This window comes from Mobula birostris, chromosome 14, assembly GCF_030028105.1.
Source record: "Mobula birostris isolate sMobBir1 chromosome 14, sMobBir1.hap1, whole genome shotgun sequence".
NCBI classification, from domain to species: domain Eukaryota; kingdom Metazoa; phylum Chordata; class Chondrichthyes; order Myliobatiformes; family Myliobatidae; genus Mobula; species Mobula birostris.
This window is the reverse complement of record NC_092383.1, coordinates 88,028,820-88,048,737: the sequence shown is the minus strand read 5'-3', so window position 1 is coordinate 88,048,737 and position 19,918 is coordinate 88,028,820. Positions and strand designations below refer to the sequence as shown.

Genomic DNA, 19,918 nt, shown 5'->3' with positions numbered 1-19,918 from the left:
TGAGTGTGACATAGTAAAACCGCAAACCTTTACAGTTCACACAACAAGCCTGCAAAGGGGAGCTGCTGCTGTCCTTCGCTGCAAACGCGATGGCTCCACGGCCCGCAGTTCCCGGGGTGCACGTCACCGCTCTGCGTCCTGACGTCAGTCGCTGACGTCCCGGCCCGTTCCCGAGACCCCGCCCCGCTCTGCACGAGCAACAGGCGCTCTCTCCTTCCGCCCGATGGGAACTCGGTCCTGTCTTCATCACTGCTGTATTAGGTATTGTATATTGTACTGCATACAACAATCGGAGACTCTCTAAACTGGCTTGGAATTAACCCCACTCCTGGTACCAGATTTTGTAGCCTGGGGAAAAGCACACACTCAGGACAACAAAGATGTTTTTGGGTTTTAATTCCTTTATCTGGTTTAGATGTTTAAGTGCCAGAAGAGGGTCGCGAAACAAAATGAACGAATGAGTTCTTGCCATTACAGTCTCAGTTTAACTTTCGATTCACACCCTTGTGTATGGACAGAATTGCATATGCAGTATAAAAATACCAGTACTAATACGGTAGAGGCAATCCTGAAGGAACATAACACAAACAACATTAGAATCCCACTCACCCTGCATCTTATACATAACAGCAAAAAAATGTAAGCGAATACATCTCATCCAAGACGTACACACGTGCTGATCTCCGAACAGAGACTAAACATTCACGTTGCGCGGTTGCATGCACAATCAGTCCTGATTCAATAAAGTTAGACAAAAGGTACACTTTGGCACAACTTTTACAAGGTATTGCCTGGTAATTACAGGGAGATTGACCTACTTGGCTGGTGAGGAACTTCGCCCAAGCCACGCAATCCAGCCTTGAGTCACTTACTCGAGAAAATCTAAAGCATCCACATGTAAAACATGTCAAACTACCAGTATTCTTGATCTGCCAACAAGCATAAACGAATTCACATGGATATTGTCAATTAATGCTCACCTTTCCTCACTACGCCCAGCCTCAGAGGAACCCAATTCCAACATCCGACCACATCTTCAGCAGAAAGCAAAATGGTCTCCCCATTATCCCCCGCGTGTGTAATAACATCTCTGTCTCCCTTAAAGGCACAGACAAATATTCTAGCATTACCCGGATGGATACCTAAGTACACTTTTAACAATACTGAATAAGATCCGACGATTACCCGGTTACATTAATAACGGTTCAATAAGTTCCAAAGTCATGAGAATGTGACTATTTTTGTGATGGGGGGAGGGGTGGGGAGAGTGTAATTCTCTAGTTAAAATTTCTACTGCTATGCTGAGTGGAACTTATTTTAGCAGTATTTTGAAAGAGCAGTGTGTGCTGCTGGTAAGAGCATTTTAGCTTCAGCTAAAGGCAAGGAACCATGTTTTCCAAGATAGGATTGTTGTGTCAGCCAATCAGGATTGTGGGATGTAAAGAAGGTTCTAGAGAACAGTGTGGGAAGAGATTTCTGAATCTGGTTTGGGGTCCTTTAGGGCTGGAGCTGTGGAGAGGGTCAGGAGGGAAGATGCTGCAAAGTGCCTTCGGAAGGAGAGTCCCCATTGGAAGAAGTGCTTTGTACAGATGAATAGCTCGAAGGAGTAAGGGCCAATACTCCTGAGAGATTTGGTTTGTTTTGAATTGGTCTTTGAGGGAAATTCGGACTGTGGCAAATGGTTTCACACAAACCATGGTCCAGCACGTGAGGAAAGCAATACACCCCCTGACTACTACTGAAATGAGCTCTAGCATTTATGTGTACATTGGACTGGTTTATCTGTAATGGGCCCTTTTATTTATCTTAGCATTTTTTCTGCAACTATACATCTGGTAAATATACTTTCTTTATAATTTCATGCTGCTGTACGATCTGTTATTTCTGGGCTACCGATAATTGTGTATGGGCTGTACTTACACAGCTTTTGCTCAAATTGAGGTTTCTTTAATTGGAAGATTGCAACATTTGTGTTTGGTTGAATGCCAAATCAGCCTGACCTGAGACGTATATTGCTTATGAAAGGCAGCCTCCTCATCAATGAGTCACGTGGCTGTTAGCAGAGTTAGATAAAGATCCAAGTTGGTGCGCAAGCCCCATTGAGAGGGTTACATATAGATTTGCTGAGTAAGCCCACAGGAAAGTGAATCTCAGGCTAAATATGTCGACATATATGCAGTTTGATAATAAATTTACTTTGAACCTTGATATCTAAAGCAGAGGTTGATAGGTTTTTGATCTGTATGGCCATCAAAAGTTACAGGAGGAAGGCAAGAGAATAGGGTTGGGAAGGAAAATAAATCAGACTTGTTTGAATGGTGGAGCGAACTTGATGGACTGAATGGCAGAATTTTACCCAATGAGTTAGGTCTTTTGAGACTTACCAGTGACACAAGGAAAACGTACAGTAGATGCTGGAAATTTTAAACAACACAGACAAAATGGAGTTAGACCTCAGGAGGCCAGGCAGTGTCAGTGGAGGGGAATGAACAGTTGACATTTCTGGTGGAGAACCTTCATCAGAACTGGAAGGAAGGGAGCAGAACCCAGAAGAAATTGGTGTGGGGAGGAGCAGAGACTGGCAGGAGGAGTCCAGGTGAAGGGGAAGTGGGGTTGAAAGGGAATGATATGATGTGAGAAGCTTGAGGGTGATAGGTAGAATAGATAAAGGGCTGAAGGAGAAGTAATCTGATAGGAGATGACAGTGGACCATCGTATTAAGGGAAGCGGCTGGCGACTCGGGGAGATGATGGGAAAGGGAGGGAAAGAGAAGGGCTAAGAGGGCCACTAGAGTGAGAAGATGGCCTTCCAGTATGCATAGTGATCCCATTTGGAATCTTGAATCCTGAAACTTCTGTTCAGCTTCCTCACTGAGAGGTTCAGGTCTGTACAATGCAGATTTACCGATTCTTGCTCCTGATTCTGGCCTACTAGTTCTTCTGTCTCCCCAGTTTCAAATCACACCATAGTCTTATAGTTACGGCTACACCCTCTCACACGTCCCTGTTTGTCCCTAAGGTTGTCTGGACACCTTCCCGCCAACATGTCTGATTCTTGTTGGTTCTCCTGGTGGTGCATTAATGGGCTCCTAGAGTGGGTGGTGCTCCATAGGTCCAGTGTTCTCGTGGGCTCAGACTGCAGCTCCAATCATAGACGGACAGAATTCACACACACTCCGGGTTTACCTTCAGAGCAAACTTCCTCTTTTTTCCAAGCCAACTTCAACAGGGCAGTCACTCATCCAGAAGGAATGCTCCCCAATTCAATCCTAGAACCCCTCCATGGTAGCCGAGGACACTGAGCGACTGTTCTCCACGGGCACAGATGTACCCCCAGGAGACTGTCAGGCTGTCAGCCTGGGCAGAGCCCTCCGCTGCAGACCTCAAGGACCCATGGATAGCTATCTTTGCCAGTCCCAGGACTAGCTTATGAGAATATCCTCCTCTCTCCTGACACTTGAGTTCATTGTGTGTTTCACGAGCTGTGTGCAGTTCTGCCTTTAATTTATTATGTACACGGGTAAGCTTTCTATCTGGGAGTCTATGGGATTGTTGTTAGGCTGGTAACCAGGCATCAGTTTCCTGTAGTTCAACTTCAGGCTGGAGCTCATGGTTTGGGTCAAATTTCAACATTCAGGATTTAAGTTTATTTGTTGCATGTACATTAAAACATTGAGTGAAATACATCATTTGTGTTAAGAACCAACATACTTGAGATTGTGCTGGGAGTGGAGAAATTGGCAGTGTGTTGGGGAATCGGAAAGGAGACGCTAGCAGAGTGTTGGGGTATTATGAAGAGTTTTAGCCCAAAAGATTGACTGTCTGCTCCTCTCCATAGACCCTGCCTGTCCTGCTCATTTTGTGTGTGTTGCCAGTGCATCCTTTCCCCTTCCCAAACTCACTGCTATCTGCCACCTCCCAGCATACTGACAACTCGCCACCAATACACTGAATACTTCTCACCAACAAACTGACAGAATCTCCTTCTCCCCTCCACAACGCTGTGAACTCCCTCCTCCCAACACACTGACAACTTCCACTATTCCTTTCCCAATACACTGCCAATTTCCCTCCCCTCTCCCAATACAGGAAAAAACTTGCCTTTTCTTTCCCCACCCCCCTGCAACTTGGCAACTCCCTCCACCTCAACGCCATCAACTTACCCCTCCCCAAGGCACCACCAACTTCCAATTCCCAGCACCCTGGCAAATTCATTTTCCCCCTCCTCAATGCCAACTACTCCCTCCCAACACATCATGAGCTTCTCTCTGCCCCACCTCCTCAACACTATGTCATCTCCATTATCCTGAAAGCATTCTCTCAGCCCATTCCACTACCCCACCCCCCAGCAACTACCAACCCAACCCCAAGCACCAACTACCAGCCATCCCTCCACCCAACTCAACAGTCCCCCAGCACTGGGCTCCATGCCACCTTGTCTTGCCTACAGGTTTCATCAAGCCTGTGGTTGCTGAACACCCCTGAGCTTGTTCAGGGACAAAGAGGGATGAAGAACAATGTGGCCACCAGCTGCTTGCTCCTGCAGCAGTCCAACACAGCCCCACAGAATGCTGTCATGGTTGAGGGCTTGTGGGAAACAGCTGCACTAAAACAAAGAAACGTTCACCCAACTGTATTTGCGATGTTTTCTAGGTTTTTATTGGATCTTGAATTAATTATTATTAGTCAGCAACCACTCAATACACTACAGTTTCTGAGTAATGTTGTGCTCTGGCATTTTCAGGAGAATGTTGAACAGGAAGATTGATGTGCGTGTTTTCCATGTGATCTCTGCATTGCTTCACACTGGCATACGCCACAGGGATTTCCTGTATGGTAAAGTGAGAAATATAGTTAGTGGTGGACTGTTGACAGGGGAGTGAACTCAGAAGAGAGCATCTGTGAGAACTCAGTGGAGAGTAAGTAAACCAACACAGAGTATGTAAACGAACCCTAAGAGCTTTTCTAAGGTCTATAAAGAGAAAATAAATCTATGTGAACATAGAAAGTAAGCCTGGGGAAATGCCACGGGGAATGAGTAAACACCATCCAGGTCATGGCCTCTTCTTTTTACCACAGTCGGGGAGAAGATGAGGATCCTGAAGACCCACCCTCAAAAATTTAGGAACAGTTTCTTCCCCTCTGCCTTCTGACTTTTGGGTGGTTCATAAACCCATGAACACTACCTTGTTACTAATACAAGAGGTTCCGCAGATGCTGGAAGTCCAGAGCAACAGACAGAACATGCTAGACTAGAGGACCTCAGCAAGCCAGTCAGTACTGACAGACAGGAAGAAGGAGTCAACATTACAAACTGAGGCTCTTCATCCGTGCTGGAAACTCAGATCCATCTTCTTCAGATAACCATAAAAACAAATTTAACCACGGAGTTTGTTCAAAGAAAAACATTAAACACCCTCCCCCACACAAAAGTCACATCATGCAGATGGCAAGAACATTAAACCACAAAACCCTTCATAAAAAAACTAACATATTGCGTGAAATGGCGACGAGAACTAATGGACAAAAAACAGAATATTAAAACCATAAAACTGAAAGAGCCACAGTCTATAAGGGCAATTTCTGAAACCAGAATAGAGGTAACACCAGGGCGTTCTGTACAGAATACCAAATTAATCTACTGCACTGCAATGTTAAACCCATGCCAACAACCAAGATGTCCATCTGAATTAGTCCCATTTGCCGGCATTTGGCCTATATCCTATTCGGCCTTTCTTATTCATGTACCAGTCCTAATGTCTTTTAAATGTAATTGCATCTGTCTCTACAGCTTCCTCTGGCAACTTTTTCCATATACCCACCACCCCCTGTAAGAAGAAGATGTCCTTCAGTTCCCTTTTAAACTTTCCCTCCTCTCATATTAAATCTATTCTTTTAATTTCCCCTACCCTGGCGAACAGAAATTACCTCGCTGTACTTGTTCACATGACAATAAACTTCACTTGGAGTTACAAAACAAAATAAAATTGTGTAAATGTCTGAACCTATTGCTTCGTCTGCTTTTGAACTCCTTCATTTAGCTCCTGGTTTGCTGCTTTCATTACATCCTTTGTACCACTTTCAAAGAAAAACATTCTTGTTCATTCTAGGTATAACCACAACACTTGTATCATCTTACTGGAGCTTCCAACCATCTGACAGAGGTATTGATTTTGTAGAGACATGCAGCATGCAGCAAATAAGCTACTGGGATCTCAATGTTGTGCCAACTTTTTAACCTACTCCAAGCCCATTCTAACCCTTCCCCTCCCACATAGGCCTCCAGTTTCTTTCATCCATGTGCCTATCTAAGAATCTCTTGAATGTTCTGAATGCATTTGTCTCTACCACCACCCTGGCAGTGCATTCCACTCCCTGTATGAAAAACTACCTCTGATATACCCCCCAAACTTTACTCCAATTACCTTAAATGTGTGCCTTCTTGTATTAGTCATTGTCATCCTGGGTAATAGGGTCTGGATGTTCACTCTATCTATTCCTCTTGTCATCTTATACATCTGTATCAAGGTGTTGTCTAACCAGTGCTTTGCAAATGTATGAACTGGTTGCTTTGGTAGACGAGGCAAATGGTCTGAATTTGTTAAAGGCGTCTCAGAGAGGAGAGGAATTTTTAAGCGGTCATCTTTCTACTTAACTGAACTGAACTTCTCAGTCTTGTCTCCCACCTGAGTATAATGATGACAGTAATGAGCAGCAGGAAGAGAGCTGACAAGGCAACTGCAAGTAGAACATGCCATTGGGATGGTCTTGGCTTCCTGCAGAATATGACAAAGACATTGACAGATCTAGTCTAATGGGAATGTTCAAACTTTCTCCTTCTCCAGTATTGCCCTCTGCTTTTTTTTGATCTGTTAAGTAGAAATATGATGTAGATTTGAACACATGTGCCTCTCACTCAATATCAGCAAGATCAAAGATATTATTATTGACCAGTAGAGGAAAACTGGAAGTCCATGAGCTAGTCCTCGTCAAGGGTGTTACAAACTTCTTGTTACAATTTCAAAGGATCTGTGCCATTGCAAAGAAAGTGTGGCAGCACCTTTACTTTCTTAGATGTTTGTGAAGGTTTGCATGTCATCTAAAACTATACAGGGACTATTCTGGGAATGGAAGTGTTATCATACAAGGAACGTTTGATAGCTTTGGGTCTGTAGTAGCTGGAATTTAGAAGGATGAGGGGGATCTCATTGAAACCTTTTGAATGTTGAAAAGCCAAGACAGAGTAGATGCAGAAAGGATGATTCCCATAATGGGGAAGTCTCGGACAAGAGGGGAATCAATTTAAAACAGAGGTTGCATGTGACAGGTGAGACCAGGTGATCATCTTTTACCTCTTCCTCGTATCACTTCCCAGACTGTAACTTCATTACTCCTGTCTCTTACTTACCACATCTGCTTTCTCCTTCCCATTCCCCCACCTTCTTATTCTGGCTTCTTCCTCTTTCCTTTCCAAACCTAAGGATGGTTCTTGATCAATAAAGTCAACTGTATATCCCCCCATCCTCCAAAGATTCTGTCTGGCCTGCTGTGTCCCTGCAGCATTTTGTGTGTGCTGCTGCAAATAATCCTGTTTGTACTTGAGGAAACACAAAGGAATTAGACAATCCAAATACAGATTTGTTCCTGCTACGATCCCTTGTCAATTACATAATTCTACCAAAGGAAATTGATTGCTTCTGTTAAGAGCTCAGTATAAATGGAGTCAAGTAATTCTGGATTCACGCTATTAGGGTTCAGAAAATGCTCCCTGATCAATAGTTTATCACCAACTAGCAATGACATAACTGTATTACTAGGTCTAGGTATCCTCCAAGCTGATGGCATGAAATTCAATTTCTCCAACTTCATGTTGGAGAATTATATGACATGAAATTTGTTGTTTTGTGGCAGGAGTGCAGGGAAAAGACATAAAATTACTCTAAATTACAAAAATAATGAATAAATAAATGATCAGAGCAAAGCCAAATTCTAGCAAATTCTCCCTCCCTTTACCCGTTCTTAATTTCCCCACTCTAGTTTCTAATATTTCCTCTCACCTGCCTATCACCTCACACTACGTGTCCGCCTTCTTCCCTTTCTCCTATGATCCACATTCCTATTTGATCAGGTTCTTACTTCTCCAGCCCTTTCCCTTTTCTAATTATCACCTCCCAGCTTCTTACTTCATCCCGCACTCCCCTCCAACAACCTGGTATCACCTATCGCATTCTAGCTTGTCCCTCCTCCACTTCGCCACTTTCTTATTCTCACATCTTCCCCCTTCCTTTCCAGTCCTTCTGAGGTAAATGTGAGCTGTTCCATGAGCGACAGGGGAAGTGCTGGAAACTGATTTTGGCTAATTATTTAAATTGGCATGTACAAGGCCTGGTACATATGTTTACAGATGACATTACAACAGGTAATATCATAGGTAGTGAAGATGGTTGTCAAGAACCATATTGATTGGCTAGATTAGTGGGAATAGCAAATGCAGTTTAGTTCAGATAAGCTGTGGCATTTCGGGAACAGAAATGAGGACAGGACATTCATAGTGAAAGGTGGGGCTCTGGGGAGTGTTGTAGCTGAGAGGGTCAGAGGAGTATAAGTAGATGATTCATTGAAAGTGGTGTCACATGTTGGCGTGGTGGTGGAGAATCGGCCTGGCATGATGTCCTTCGTCAGTCATGGCATTAATATAAGTTTCTGAATGTTATATTGCATTAAACAAGATTTTAGTAATGGAGTTTTCTGTACAGTTTTAGTCACTATGCTGCAGGAAAGATGCCTCTAAGCTGAAAATAATAGAGGACAGATAAGATTTACAAGCATGTTGTTTGGACTTGGGTAACTGAGCTACAGAGATATTTGTCAGGCTAGGATTTACTACCTTGGAGTGTAGGAGAATGAAGGTTGACCTTATGGAGGTGTATAAAATCATGAAGGATATTGACATGGTAAATGCACACAGTTTTTTTCCTGCCAGAGTTGGGGAATAGAGGGCACAGGAAAGAGTGGAGAGATTAAAGAGGAAGATTTTTTGTCGAGGTGAGTTGAGATGCTACTTTTCCGCCCAAAGAGTGGTCAATGTATGGAAGAGCTGTCAGAGGAAGCGGTTGTTGAAAATGTAATTCAAGTAGTTATTGAGTACTTTGGTTGAATGTTTACCATGGAAAAGGATAGTGAAGACCAGGGAATCAGTGCTGAGTGTATAAATATGCTAGGTATTTAGATGTCAAGGAGGAAGAAGTGTTGGGCCTCCTACTGAGTATTAAGATGGAAGTTCCCAAGGCCTGATGAGATTTACCCCAGGTTATTGAGGGAGGCAAGAGAGGAATTGCAGGGTCTTTGATCAGTAGCTTACAGAATCAGAATGATGATCACCGCATGTGTCATGAAATTTGTTAACTTAGCAGCAGCAGTTCAATGCAATACATAATATAGAAGAAAAAAATAAAAATAAGTAAGTAAATCACTGATACCTGTAGTATACATATAATGAATAGATTAAAAATTGTGCAAAAACAGAAATTATATTAAAAATGTGAGGTACTGTTCATAGGTTCAATGTCCATTTAGGAATTAGATGGCAGAGGGGAAGAAGCTGTTCCTGAATCACTGAGTGTGTGCTTTCAGGCTTCTGTACCTCCTGACTGATGATAGTGAGAAAATGGCATGCCCTGGGTGGTGGGGGTCCTTCATAATGGACGCTGTCTTTCCGAGACACCGCTCCTTGAAGATGTCCTAGTGCGGTGTCTGTTGCAAGGGAGTGACTGGGGATGAACCCAAGTGCAGGACACAGGCACGGAGACAGGTTTGAGAGGTGCTAGCACAGTTGCAAACGTGAAACAGATAACCAGGGGCGTCTTGACTCAGAGGCGTGGTTTTCGTAGAATATCTAGAAATTGGAGCGAAGCTTAGAACTATCAGTCCTAAGGGATCAGAAAATGAGGTTAACACTCACTGAAATTGACCAACAAAATGGCGACCCATGGCTGTGACGCCAGAGTTCTTATCCTGCATTCTCTGATGGGAACCAGGTGTGCTGTAATTAATTGAACTAGCAGCAATTGAGAATCAGACGACGGGAATTAAGGCACAATCAAGGAGATAGGAGCGAGATGAGGGATAGCCAGATGGGACCGTGACAGTGTCTTCTGTAGCCACAGCAAGGTCCCAGAAAACTGGCAAGTGGCTAATGTTGTACCTCTATTTAAGAAGGAAACACGGGGAAAATCCTGGGAACTATAGTCTGGTGATTCTCACATCAGTTGTGGGAAAATTGCTGGATAAAATTCTCAGGGATAGGATTGTAACCCTCTCACCGAGCTCGTATACAAACTTGGCTCGTTGGCTAACTCTGCTCACAGCCACGTGACTCAGTGGTGAGCAGGCCACCTTCCAGAAGAAACACACATCGAGGGTCGGTATGATTTGATTCAACCAAACAGGAAAGTTGGAATGCTTCAGGGAAGAATGTGAATTGTAGTGAACGCTGTATAAATACTGCCCCGTGCAAAGTTTTCATTTACTCCTAAAATAACGGATTGTACACTGGCATAAAGTTACAAAGAAAAATGTATTTGTGAATATTTTAACATTAATAAACAGTTAACAGGAAAAGAAAACAAAAATACAGTTAAACCAGCCAAAATGTGCACATCGACATCGGATTTCATTTCTGAAGTACTCGGGATGCTTCACTTTGATTACTCATGGGCTGAATCTACGTTGTGCGTGAAAGACACCAGCCACAGTTCGACCTTCCCTCAAAGACTATTTTGAATGAACTGGCTAACTCAGGAGTACTGTCACTTCCTCCTCTGAACCATTCCTCTGCACAGAGCACTTCTTACAACAGGGTCTCTCCTTCGAGCGACATTCTCCAGGCACTATTCCTTGTGCTCCGCTTTGCAGCTCCTCCCAAAAAGACCCCAAATCAGACTAAAGTTCTGTAGAAAACTGATCCTGTCTAGATGTCTCGAATCTTCCATAACATGCCACTGGGCAGAAAGTAACAACAGGTTACCAAGACAAATGCGACTGGCTGACACAACATTCGTAAGTTGGACAAAGTGGCTACTTATGTTTTGCTGAGGCCAAAACACTCTAACAGGACACACTGCTTCTGCAGAAAACTGCTAAAATAAAAATACCTCAGAGCATAGCAGTAGAAATCTTAAACAGGGTATTACAGTCTCGTCCCTCCAAAAATAGTCAAGTCTTCATGACTTTGTAAGCCTTTGGAACTTATTAAACCATTATTAATAACACAGTATTTAAATGAAGTTTGTGATTTTAGGATCCTCAATCCATTTGTAAATAGAGATAACATATCTCACTATTAGAATTGACACCACACTTTGCTTCCCAGGTGCATCATATGCCAGCCTATCTCGGGGTTTTCTGGTTCTCTGAGAACTCCTTATTTCAGCTTCAGCTTCTGCAGCCTCAGACACTCCTTGTCAATGAGGGGTTGCCCCCCCCCCCCCCCAGTCTGTCACTTGTATCTTCTGGAGACTCAGTTCCCCCTGTCCCCTGAATGAACTCAGCTTTCTTCAGTTTAAGCAGGCGCTACTGGGCATCTTTAACCACCAATTGGCAAGATCTCCCTTGGAAAAGGGTGTCCTCTGTCACTCTAGCTCCTCCTTCAGGACTTAACATGACATGCTTAGACTGGGTGTACCACACAGTTCCCTTTATATGCTCATAGTTCTGCTTCAAAGGAACTTGCACCTTCTCAAAAGCAGCCCTGAACACCGGGTGATTGGACAGGCTTTTCAAAAAATGCTTTCTATTTCTCCCCTTGCATGCTCCCACGAGCCCTCTAAAATGGGAGTATTTGATCCCACAAGAATGGAAGTTTCCCTTTTACAACTGGATCCCAGTAGACCAACGCTAGCATATCAATAGTCTCAGTTACTCCAACATCAGCTTCCAAAAATTCCAGTTTCCAAAAACTCTAGTTTCCATGACAAGTAACCATCGCCAGTGTATAATAACAGATTAGCAACTCTATTCCCGACTCCCCCATGGTCAATGCACCAATCAGAACTGTGCTGGAACTCTCTCACTAGCCTGTGTTGGAACAGCTACTGGAATCCTCCAGAGTCTCAATATCATCTGCTCGACTGGCCTCTCTCCCCCACCCCAAACATTCCCTTTATTTTATTTTTTTATATATTTTTTTCCTGCATCGTGAGCTCACTGCGTCTGAAGTGTGCACTTCCCTCGTCATGTACAACACAAACCTGTCCAGCCTTCCTCAACGTCTCATGCATTGAAGCGTTTCTCGGGGGGAAAATAGACAAAAATAAGTATAAACAGATAATCCTACAGTAGGTCCACCACAAGTCACATTGGGTGGGACTACAGCTAGAGGTCATGGGTTTAACGTGAAAGGTGAAATGTTTAAGGAGAGGTATTGTCTTTATGTTGGTTCTTTTTCTGCAGCCTCCCCAGCGGTCATCTGGGTCAATAGCTGTGAAATCACTGGTCACCTATATTATGGAGCTAGAGCTGTCCTGGGGATACTGAGACCTATCACACTGGTTCCACAGTAGAATTAACACCATGCTGACAAAGTCCCATTCAGGTTGTAATTATCTCTCACAATATGAAACACTTGGCATCTCTTGAAGCTCTGAAATACATGGAAACTTCCAGTTCTGGACCCTTGATCACCACTGACATTAACTGTTATTCCTCTGGTGGATGTACCTTCTGTGGCTCAGATCCTGATCTGTTGGAATTCCTTCTCTACAGCTCTCTGGCCCTCTCTTTCATTCTCACTCTAAAGGCTTATCAATCCCAGCAATTGCTGAGTTTTTGATCACATGTACCTTACGTCTCTACCTGTGACTCAATGACAAATGTCAGACAATGCTGCTGTGCATGGCCTTTGGCTTTATCAATCAACTTGAAGCAGCTGTGGAAATGAAATTTGTTGTTGTTTTACTACAATGGATTGCTCAATAAACTTTATAAAATCCATCTGTTTTTATTCACTCTGGATTATTTTAACTAACATAATTTGGAATAGCTGTGCTGGGTTTTAAGCAGTATTTCATACATTGATGGGCATGTGGCCAAGTGGTTAAGGTGTTCGTTTAGGGATCTGAAGGTTGCTAATTCGAGCCTCAGCTGTGGCAGCGTGTTTGTGTCCTTGAACAAGGCACTTAACCACACATTGCTCTTGTGTCTGTGCGAGGAGTGGCGTACCACACAGACTTCCAACTACCGCCTTGTAAGGCATGAAAATACCCAACGCAGGCATCTCATGGTCTGAGTCGACGTTCCCTCCCCCTCTCCCCCTCATACATTAAAAAAAGCAAAATATTGCACCATTTTGAGAGCAGCTTATGAGTCCAAACAAAACACCCACAGAATGCTGGAAGAACTCAGCAGGTCAGTCAGTATCTATGGTGGTGAATCTATGGAATTTGTTGCCACGGGCAGCAGTGGAGGCCAAGTCATTGGATGTATTTAAGGCAGAGATTGATAGGTATCTGAGTAGCCAGGGCATCAAAGGTTATGATGAGAAGGCGGGGCAGTGGGACTAAATGGGAGAATGGATCAGCTCATGATAAAATGGCGGAGCAGAGTCGATGGGCCAAATGGCCGACTTCTGCTCCTTTGTCTTATGGTCTTATCTATGGAGAGGAATAAAGAGTCGACATGTCTGGCTGACACCCTTCATTGGTCTCAACCTGAAATATCAAATCTTTATTTCTCTCCATAGATGCTGCCTGACCTGCTGAGTTCGTCCAGCATTTTCTGTGTGTTTCTCTGCATTTCCAGCATCTGAAGAATCTCTTGTGTTCAGGTCAAAATACTATTGGTTGCTTGGGTGAATCTTGGAATCTTTAGAAGGGTCTGCAATTGTTGCACTGATTCACCTGTGAATTTACAACAGGCAGTAGATGCTGGAAGCTGGAGCAATAAGCTATTTACTGGAGGCACACAGCAGGTTGAGCTGCATTTGTGGTGTGGAAAGATGCCGTCGACATTCCAGGTTGAGACCCTGCACAAGGACCGATCTGTCTGTGTTGTGGGTTCTGCTTCATGTCAGCCCGTCTAGAAAAATAGAAAATCCAATGTTAGGAACTGAGAGGTGAGAAGAAGCAGCAAAGATGATGATATTCCTCTCCAGAAAACACCAGTGATAATTTTTTTATGTGGGTGCAGGAATAGTGCAGTAGGGACTCTACAGTGGTGGGTGTTGGTGCTGTGAGTGTTGAATAGGGTTATATTGTTCTGTATTTGCCTGGGGGAAACTGTCAATGCCCATGGCTGTAGTGTAATGGTATAGTGGGTGTTGTCTGAGCTGGAAGCAGGGTGGAGGGGTGGAGGATTGTGATTAGTTGCTTCAGTAATGGAAAGTGAAGTGCCACCAGGAATGAAAGATTACCTTTATTGGACACATGTGCATAAAAACATTCAAAAAATACGGTGAAATATGTGATTTGCAGCAATGAACAAGACAGTCCAAGGATTGTGCTGTGGGTGTTGTCATGATTCTGGAGCCAACACAGCAATCACACTCCTCACTAAAACTAACACGTGGGAGGAAACAGTTATGTTTTGTAACTCTAAAGCATTAAAATATTTGAAAGGAAACATGGAGCTTTTTGCTTTCGGGGAGGCTTTCATTCATGACCTGGTGGTGTGATGATGTAAGCCATTCATGTACTTTTATATATAACCTGCAATTTCAATTATTTTCAATCAATTATTTAAAGAAACAAGAAATGCTTAATCAAACATACATTTACAATATTACTCAAATATTACTGAGATATTAAATACACAACACTCCTCCCTGCTTAGATATAAACTCCAACTCAATATGGAATGAATCTCAACATACACATATATACGTATATATAAATAATACTTATTTACTTACTGCCTGTTATGCCGCTGGCACTTAGGACTCTCTGGGTCATTGAGGCATGCAAGCCTCCTAACTCTGTGACTACTTTATAAACATCCACAGCATGTCCCGTTCAGGTCTGAGGATTTAATTGCCACTGAGGATTTCTTACACTTGTGGGATAACACCCTTCCTGACAAAGGAGGTCACCATGTTTGGCAGGAGAAGCTTGCAGCCCTGAAACAATCTGAGGTTCTTGCACCACGTCCATGGTGGTTGTAGGAGTTGACTCTGTGACTGCCGGAAGTGGTTCTGAACAGCTGCAAATACCTTTCTTCTGGATGTGTTGGTGTCCCGAACAGTGCATGGCAAGCTGCTTGATCTACTGATCTATTCCGGCCCACTCGACAAAGCTTTGAGCGAACACTTTCATTTTGACAACACCTAGGTGATTGGCATGTAGCTCCTCCAACACTTTAGCTTTGAGCTTAGATGGTACAACAGCTCTCAATCCCCTGTCAAGGGTAAGTTCATCCAGGTACTTGTGAAAATGGGGGTTCTGTGATTTCTGCTGCACATTCCAGCCATTTTTGGGTGGCCAGGTAGATCTGATGAAGGGACTCAGCCTGAAACATCAACCGTTTACTCTTTTTTCATAGATGCTGCCTGGCCTGCTGAGTTTCTCCTGCATTTTGTGTGTATTGCTTTGATTTCCAGCATCTGCAGATTTTCTCTTGTTTACATTTAGTACCGTGTTCATGGTGACCTGTAAATCACCAGAGACATTGAGACACCCATTCTTCTTTCTGCTGGGACCACTTGTGTTCCCTATGGATCCAACTAACCTTGGAAAGAATTCCATCGGTCTACATGTGATCCAGCTCACTGGCTACTTTATCACTGATAGTGTAAGAAAGAGGATGTGTTTTGTAAAACTTGGGTGTGTTACTTTTATTTAACACAATTTTACCCTTGATATATTTGCGTTTTCCAGTGCTAGCCCTGGACTCTGCTGTGGCATCAATCCAGTACCCTTTTTAAAGTTTGTTTTTGGTTGACGCTATTGCAGGGGATGTGGCATGCAAATGATGGGTGGATCTCCAATCAAGTTGCAGTTGTCTCAGCTGGTCATATCCCCACAATGTTGGCTGTCCTACTGTTACCACGTATAAGTTCAATATGGTTTGTTGGTTGTTGTATTTCACAAACTAAACAATTTCTCAGTGGATTATTTACCCCACCAGTGAACTGATGATGCTCTGAAAACCTCTTCAATTCAGCAACGTACACTGAAATGGACTCCCCTTCCTTTTGATTTCATTGTTGTAACATAAAGTATTCTACAAGCAAAAATGGTTTCAATTCTAAATGTTCCTGCATTTCTTTCATGATACTTGAAAACCTCTAAACAAGCTGTATGCTCTTACACCTAATATGCTTTTAAAACTGGGCTGCGTTTCTCATTGAGTAGTTCGGGACTTCCGCCTGCAGCTCAATGGAGTAATACATACATTTTGTGGCTGCCTTTAATTCCTCCTTTTCCTCAATCTAAACTTTGAATTGTTTAACTTTTATTTTTTGGATATTTGAGGGAAATAGTGATCATTATGTCGTATCCTTTAAGAAGTGGAAAACAGTTTTTTGAACCCAGCAATGGAAAGGGAAAAACTTCAAAAGAAAAATTAGAAGATATGCCTGTCTGAACTGAGCGTTTGGAAAGTGCATTGATGGGTCTCAACAACAAAATGGACAATAACACTTCTGAGTTGAAGTCGTTCCGACAGAGTTTACAGACTATTAAGGAAAATATTGTTTCCTTGAATACTTAGTTTAAAGAATGGAAACGTCAGATTGTGGCTATTTCAACCCGCTTGGAACAGGCTCAACACAAAATTGTCGATTTAGACGCAAGATTGTGTAGAAATAACATTAGAATTGTGGGTCTTAAAGAAGGTGCTGAGAAGGGGAATTTATTGGATTATTTTGCCAATCTGTTTCAATCTCTGTTTCCGGATATTCTACCTCAGCCTCCCGATATTGAAAGAGCTCACAGAATTTTCACTTCGTCAGATAAAGCTTGACCAATTTTAGTTAACTTTCTTTGCTTTAAAGTTAAAGACCAAATCATAAAAAGTGCAAGAAAACAGAAAGTTTTAAAATTTAACGGTTCGGAGATCTGTTTTCATGAAGATTATTCACGGGAAGTTATGGAACAATGGATGAAATTCATATCCGTCATGAAGATAGCCTATGAAAAAAGACTTTTTCCATCTCTGAGATACCTGGCGAGATTAAAATTATTTCCTAAAGATTCTACACCTCGTGTCTTCTTGGATCCCCAAGCGGCATCGGATTTTGTCAACTCTGTTGTGGAATCGGCTGATGTATGAAGGATATTAGAGTTGCTGAATAATTTTCTGAAAGAAAACAGGCTTTGAAGATTTCTGTATGCTTAAGATATTCTCTGATCGATGGATTACTGAAAGAAGAGGTGATCTTCTTGGTTTGACTAAAGAATGACTTTTTTTTGAAGTCTGTTTAGTATACGGAGTGAATTTCTACAGCGGATAGATTGTTAACTAGTTATCTGTTTCTATCTTCCTTTTTCTTTATTAATTAAATGATAGTTTGCTTACAGTTTATATAGACTTTTTTCTTATATTATGGAGTGTTTAGGAATAGATAATTAGCTGCAGTTCTTTCGTTAAATAAGGTAGTAAGTTAAAGAAAAATGGCGCTGCTTTTCGCTTTTTGGAGATTATACTGTTTGGGTTAATAGCATTGCTTTGACGTCTTTGGAGACTATTTTTGCATTCCCTCGTTTATTTTCAATGATTAAGTATAAACATTTTTTTCTTCTTTGCTGGGCTTTCTTATCTTAAGGTTACGTATTTTCTTTGTAAGGGGAGGGGGAATTGAGAGCAAAAATTTTTAAATCATTATTTAAATTGTGCGGCACGCGGAGTTCCGTCCTTTTGCTTTTCTTCTTGGGGATGCGTTCCGGCCTTTTTCTCCTGTGCTGGATTTCTATCTTCGGGGATGGTGGGATGTTTGGGGTATTTTTGCATTTTGGGGTTTATTGTGGGATTTTTTTCACACATTTCCTGTATTTTTCCCCATTATGGAGTTCCGGAGCATGCGTGTTTTCTATTTGGTTATACTCATCACCGCCATCTTTGATTAGCCTGCCATGGTATGCGTGTATTGTTCTGTTTAATAGCACTCAAGGGTACTTAAACAGATAAACGTTATTAGTCGGAATGTACGTGGCTGGAATCACCTTATTAAGCGAAAGAAGACTTTTTAAATTATTAATCGATTCCAGCCCGATATAATTTTTGCTCAAGCAACTCATATCAGAATGGGCAATCAAAATAGATTTCTGAAAACATGGAAGGGCCTTCAATACCATGCTACTTGTCAAAATAAAACAAAGGGAGTATCTATTTTTATTAAATCTAATATTTCATTCATTCAAGAAATCATCATCTCAGATAATAATGGTAGATTTTTAATTATTAAAGGAACAATTTGTAATAGAAAGATTGTCTTGATTAATCTACACGGACCGAATGTAGATGATCCTTCTTTTTTTAAAAAATGTATTTGGTTTATTACTAGACCTAAATGAATATATGCTGCTGATGGAAGGTGACTTCAACTGTTGTTTAAACCCTTTGATTGACAAGAGTTCAACCAATCAGCAGCTTCCGAGTTGTTCAGCAACACTTATTAATTCCTTTTTAATTGATTATGGTTTGATAGAAATCTGGAGAAATTTACATCCTAATGATAGAGATTATTCTTTTTATTCATATGTTCATAATAAATATTCGAGAATTGATTATTTTATAACTGATTTCCGATTTTTGTCTAAAGTTCAGAAAAGTGAATATGATGCTATTGCTGTCCTGTCATGAACCTTTAAGTTTACCTTTTGAGTTAAATGATGTTAGTAATGTAAACTTTCCTTGGCGCTTCCCAGAAAATTTATTACAACGTTCAGACTTTGTCAAATTTATAGAGATTCAGATAAGAGATTTCTTTCTTTTTAATAATACGGGAGATGTCTCGAAATTGATTATATGGGATACACTTAAAGCATATTTGTGAGGTCAGATAATATCCTATTTGGCTAAGCTCAAGAAACAGACAAAAACAGAGTTAGATAGAATTTCAAGACAAATTAAAGACCTGGACAACACTTACCCAGTTTCTCCTAATGTTGATTTATTCAAACAAAGGGTTGAACTTCAATCACAATATAATTTACTATTAACTTATCCTATTGAAAGAAATTTGCTTAAATTAAAAAGTCAAGTTTATGTGTTTGGAGATAAAAGTAACAAACTATTAGCATCTCAACTTAAAGCAGTTAAAGCTAAACGACAAATTTTAAAAGTTCGTAAGGGAGATGGTAGTTTAGCTTGTAATTATGAAGATATTAATAACATTTTTCAAGACTATTATAGTGAACTGTATAAATCTCAGTTTCCAGCTGACCCTTCTAACAATAAACCAAAAGATTGATTTTCCTAGAATATCTGTTGAAGATCAGCAAATTCTTGATGGTCCTTTTACTGAAAGAGAAATTCAGAAAGCTATTCTTTCAATGCAATCTGGTAAAGCTCCTGGATTGGATGGTTTTTCCGTAGGATTTTATAAAAAAATTTGTAGATTTGCTTACTCCTGATATGTTGGAAATGCTTAAAGCTTCTTTTCTGCTGGGAGAGTTACCTTCCACATTTTATGAAACTTCTTTAGTTAGAGCCTTCAGCATTTTGGGCATCGAGGGAGAGAGGAAGAGGAGAGCCATCCGCAGTACTACCGATGCAGCAGAGAGGGCCTCAAGATGGCTGTGGCTCAAAAGAGGGGAGCCATGGAGTCATAAGTAGCTAGCCATCTGGACACAAGCTGGGGTCTGATCAGCCCCGGCTGGGTCACGTGGAGGAGGTTGTATGATGTTGAAAGACCTGAAACACCCGATGATTCCAGGAACATCACTGAAGATGTGTCCAGAAGCATCAATAGATGTATGTACACAGCT

The 19,918-nt window shown here is 41.8% G+C and overlaps 1 protein-coding gene across 3 annotated transcripts in view; it reads right to left on the bottom strand.

Annotated features, from left to right (window-relative positions):
- Positions 1 to 4,643: 4,643 nt before the first annotated feature.
- The window catches only part of LOC140210067 (polymeric immunoglobulin receptor-like), a 36,285-nt gene continuing 21,010 nt past the window's right edge, over positions 4,644 to 19,918 (bottom strand). For 2 of the 3 annotated variants that reach the window (XM_072278847.1, XM_072278848.1), the window contains exon 6: positions 10,557 to 14,072. In XM_072278847.1, the coding sequence (XP_072134948.1) occupies positions 13,946 to 14,072 (127 nt within the window). In that variant the 3' untranslated portion in view covers positions 10,557 to 13,945. Of the gene's footprint in view, positions 4,829 to 10,556; positions 14,073 to 19,918 lie in introns of those variants that run through there. The other variant, XR_011889146.1, reaches the window with a different exon arrangement.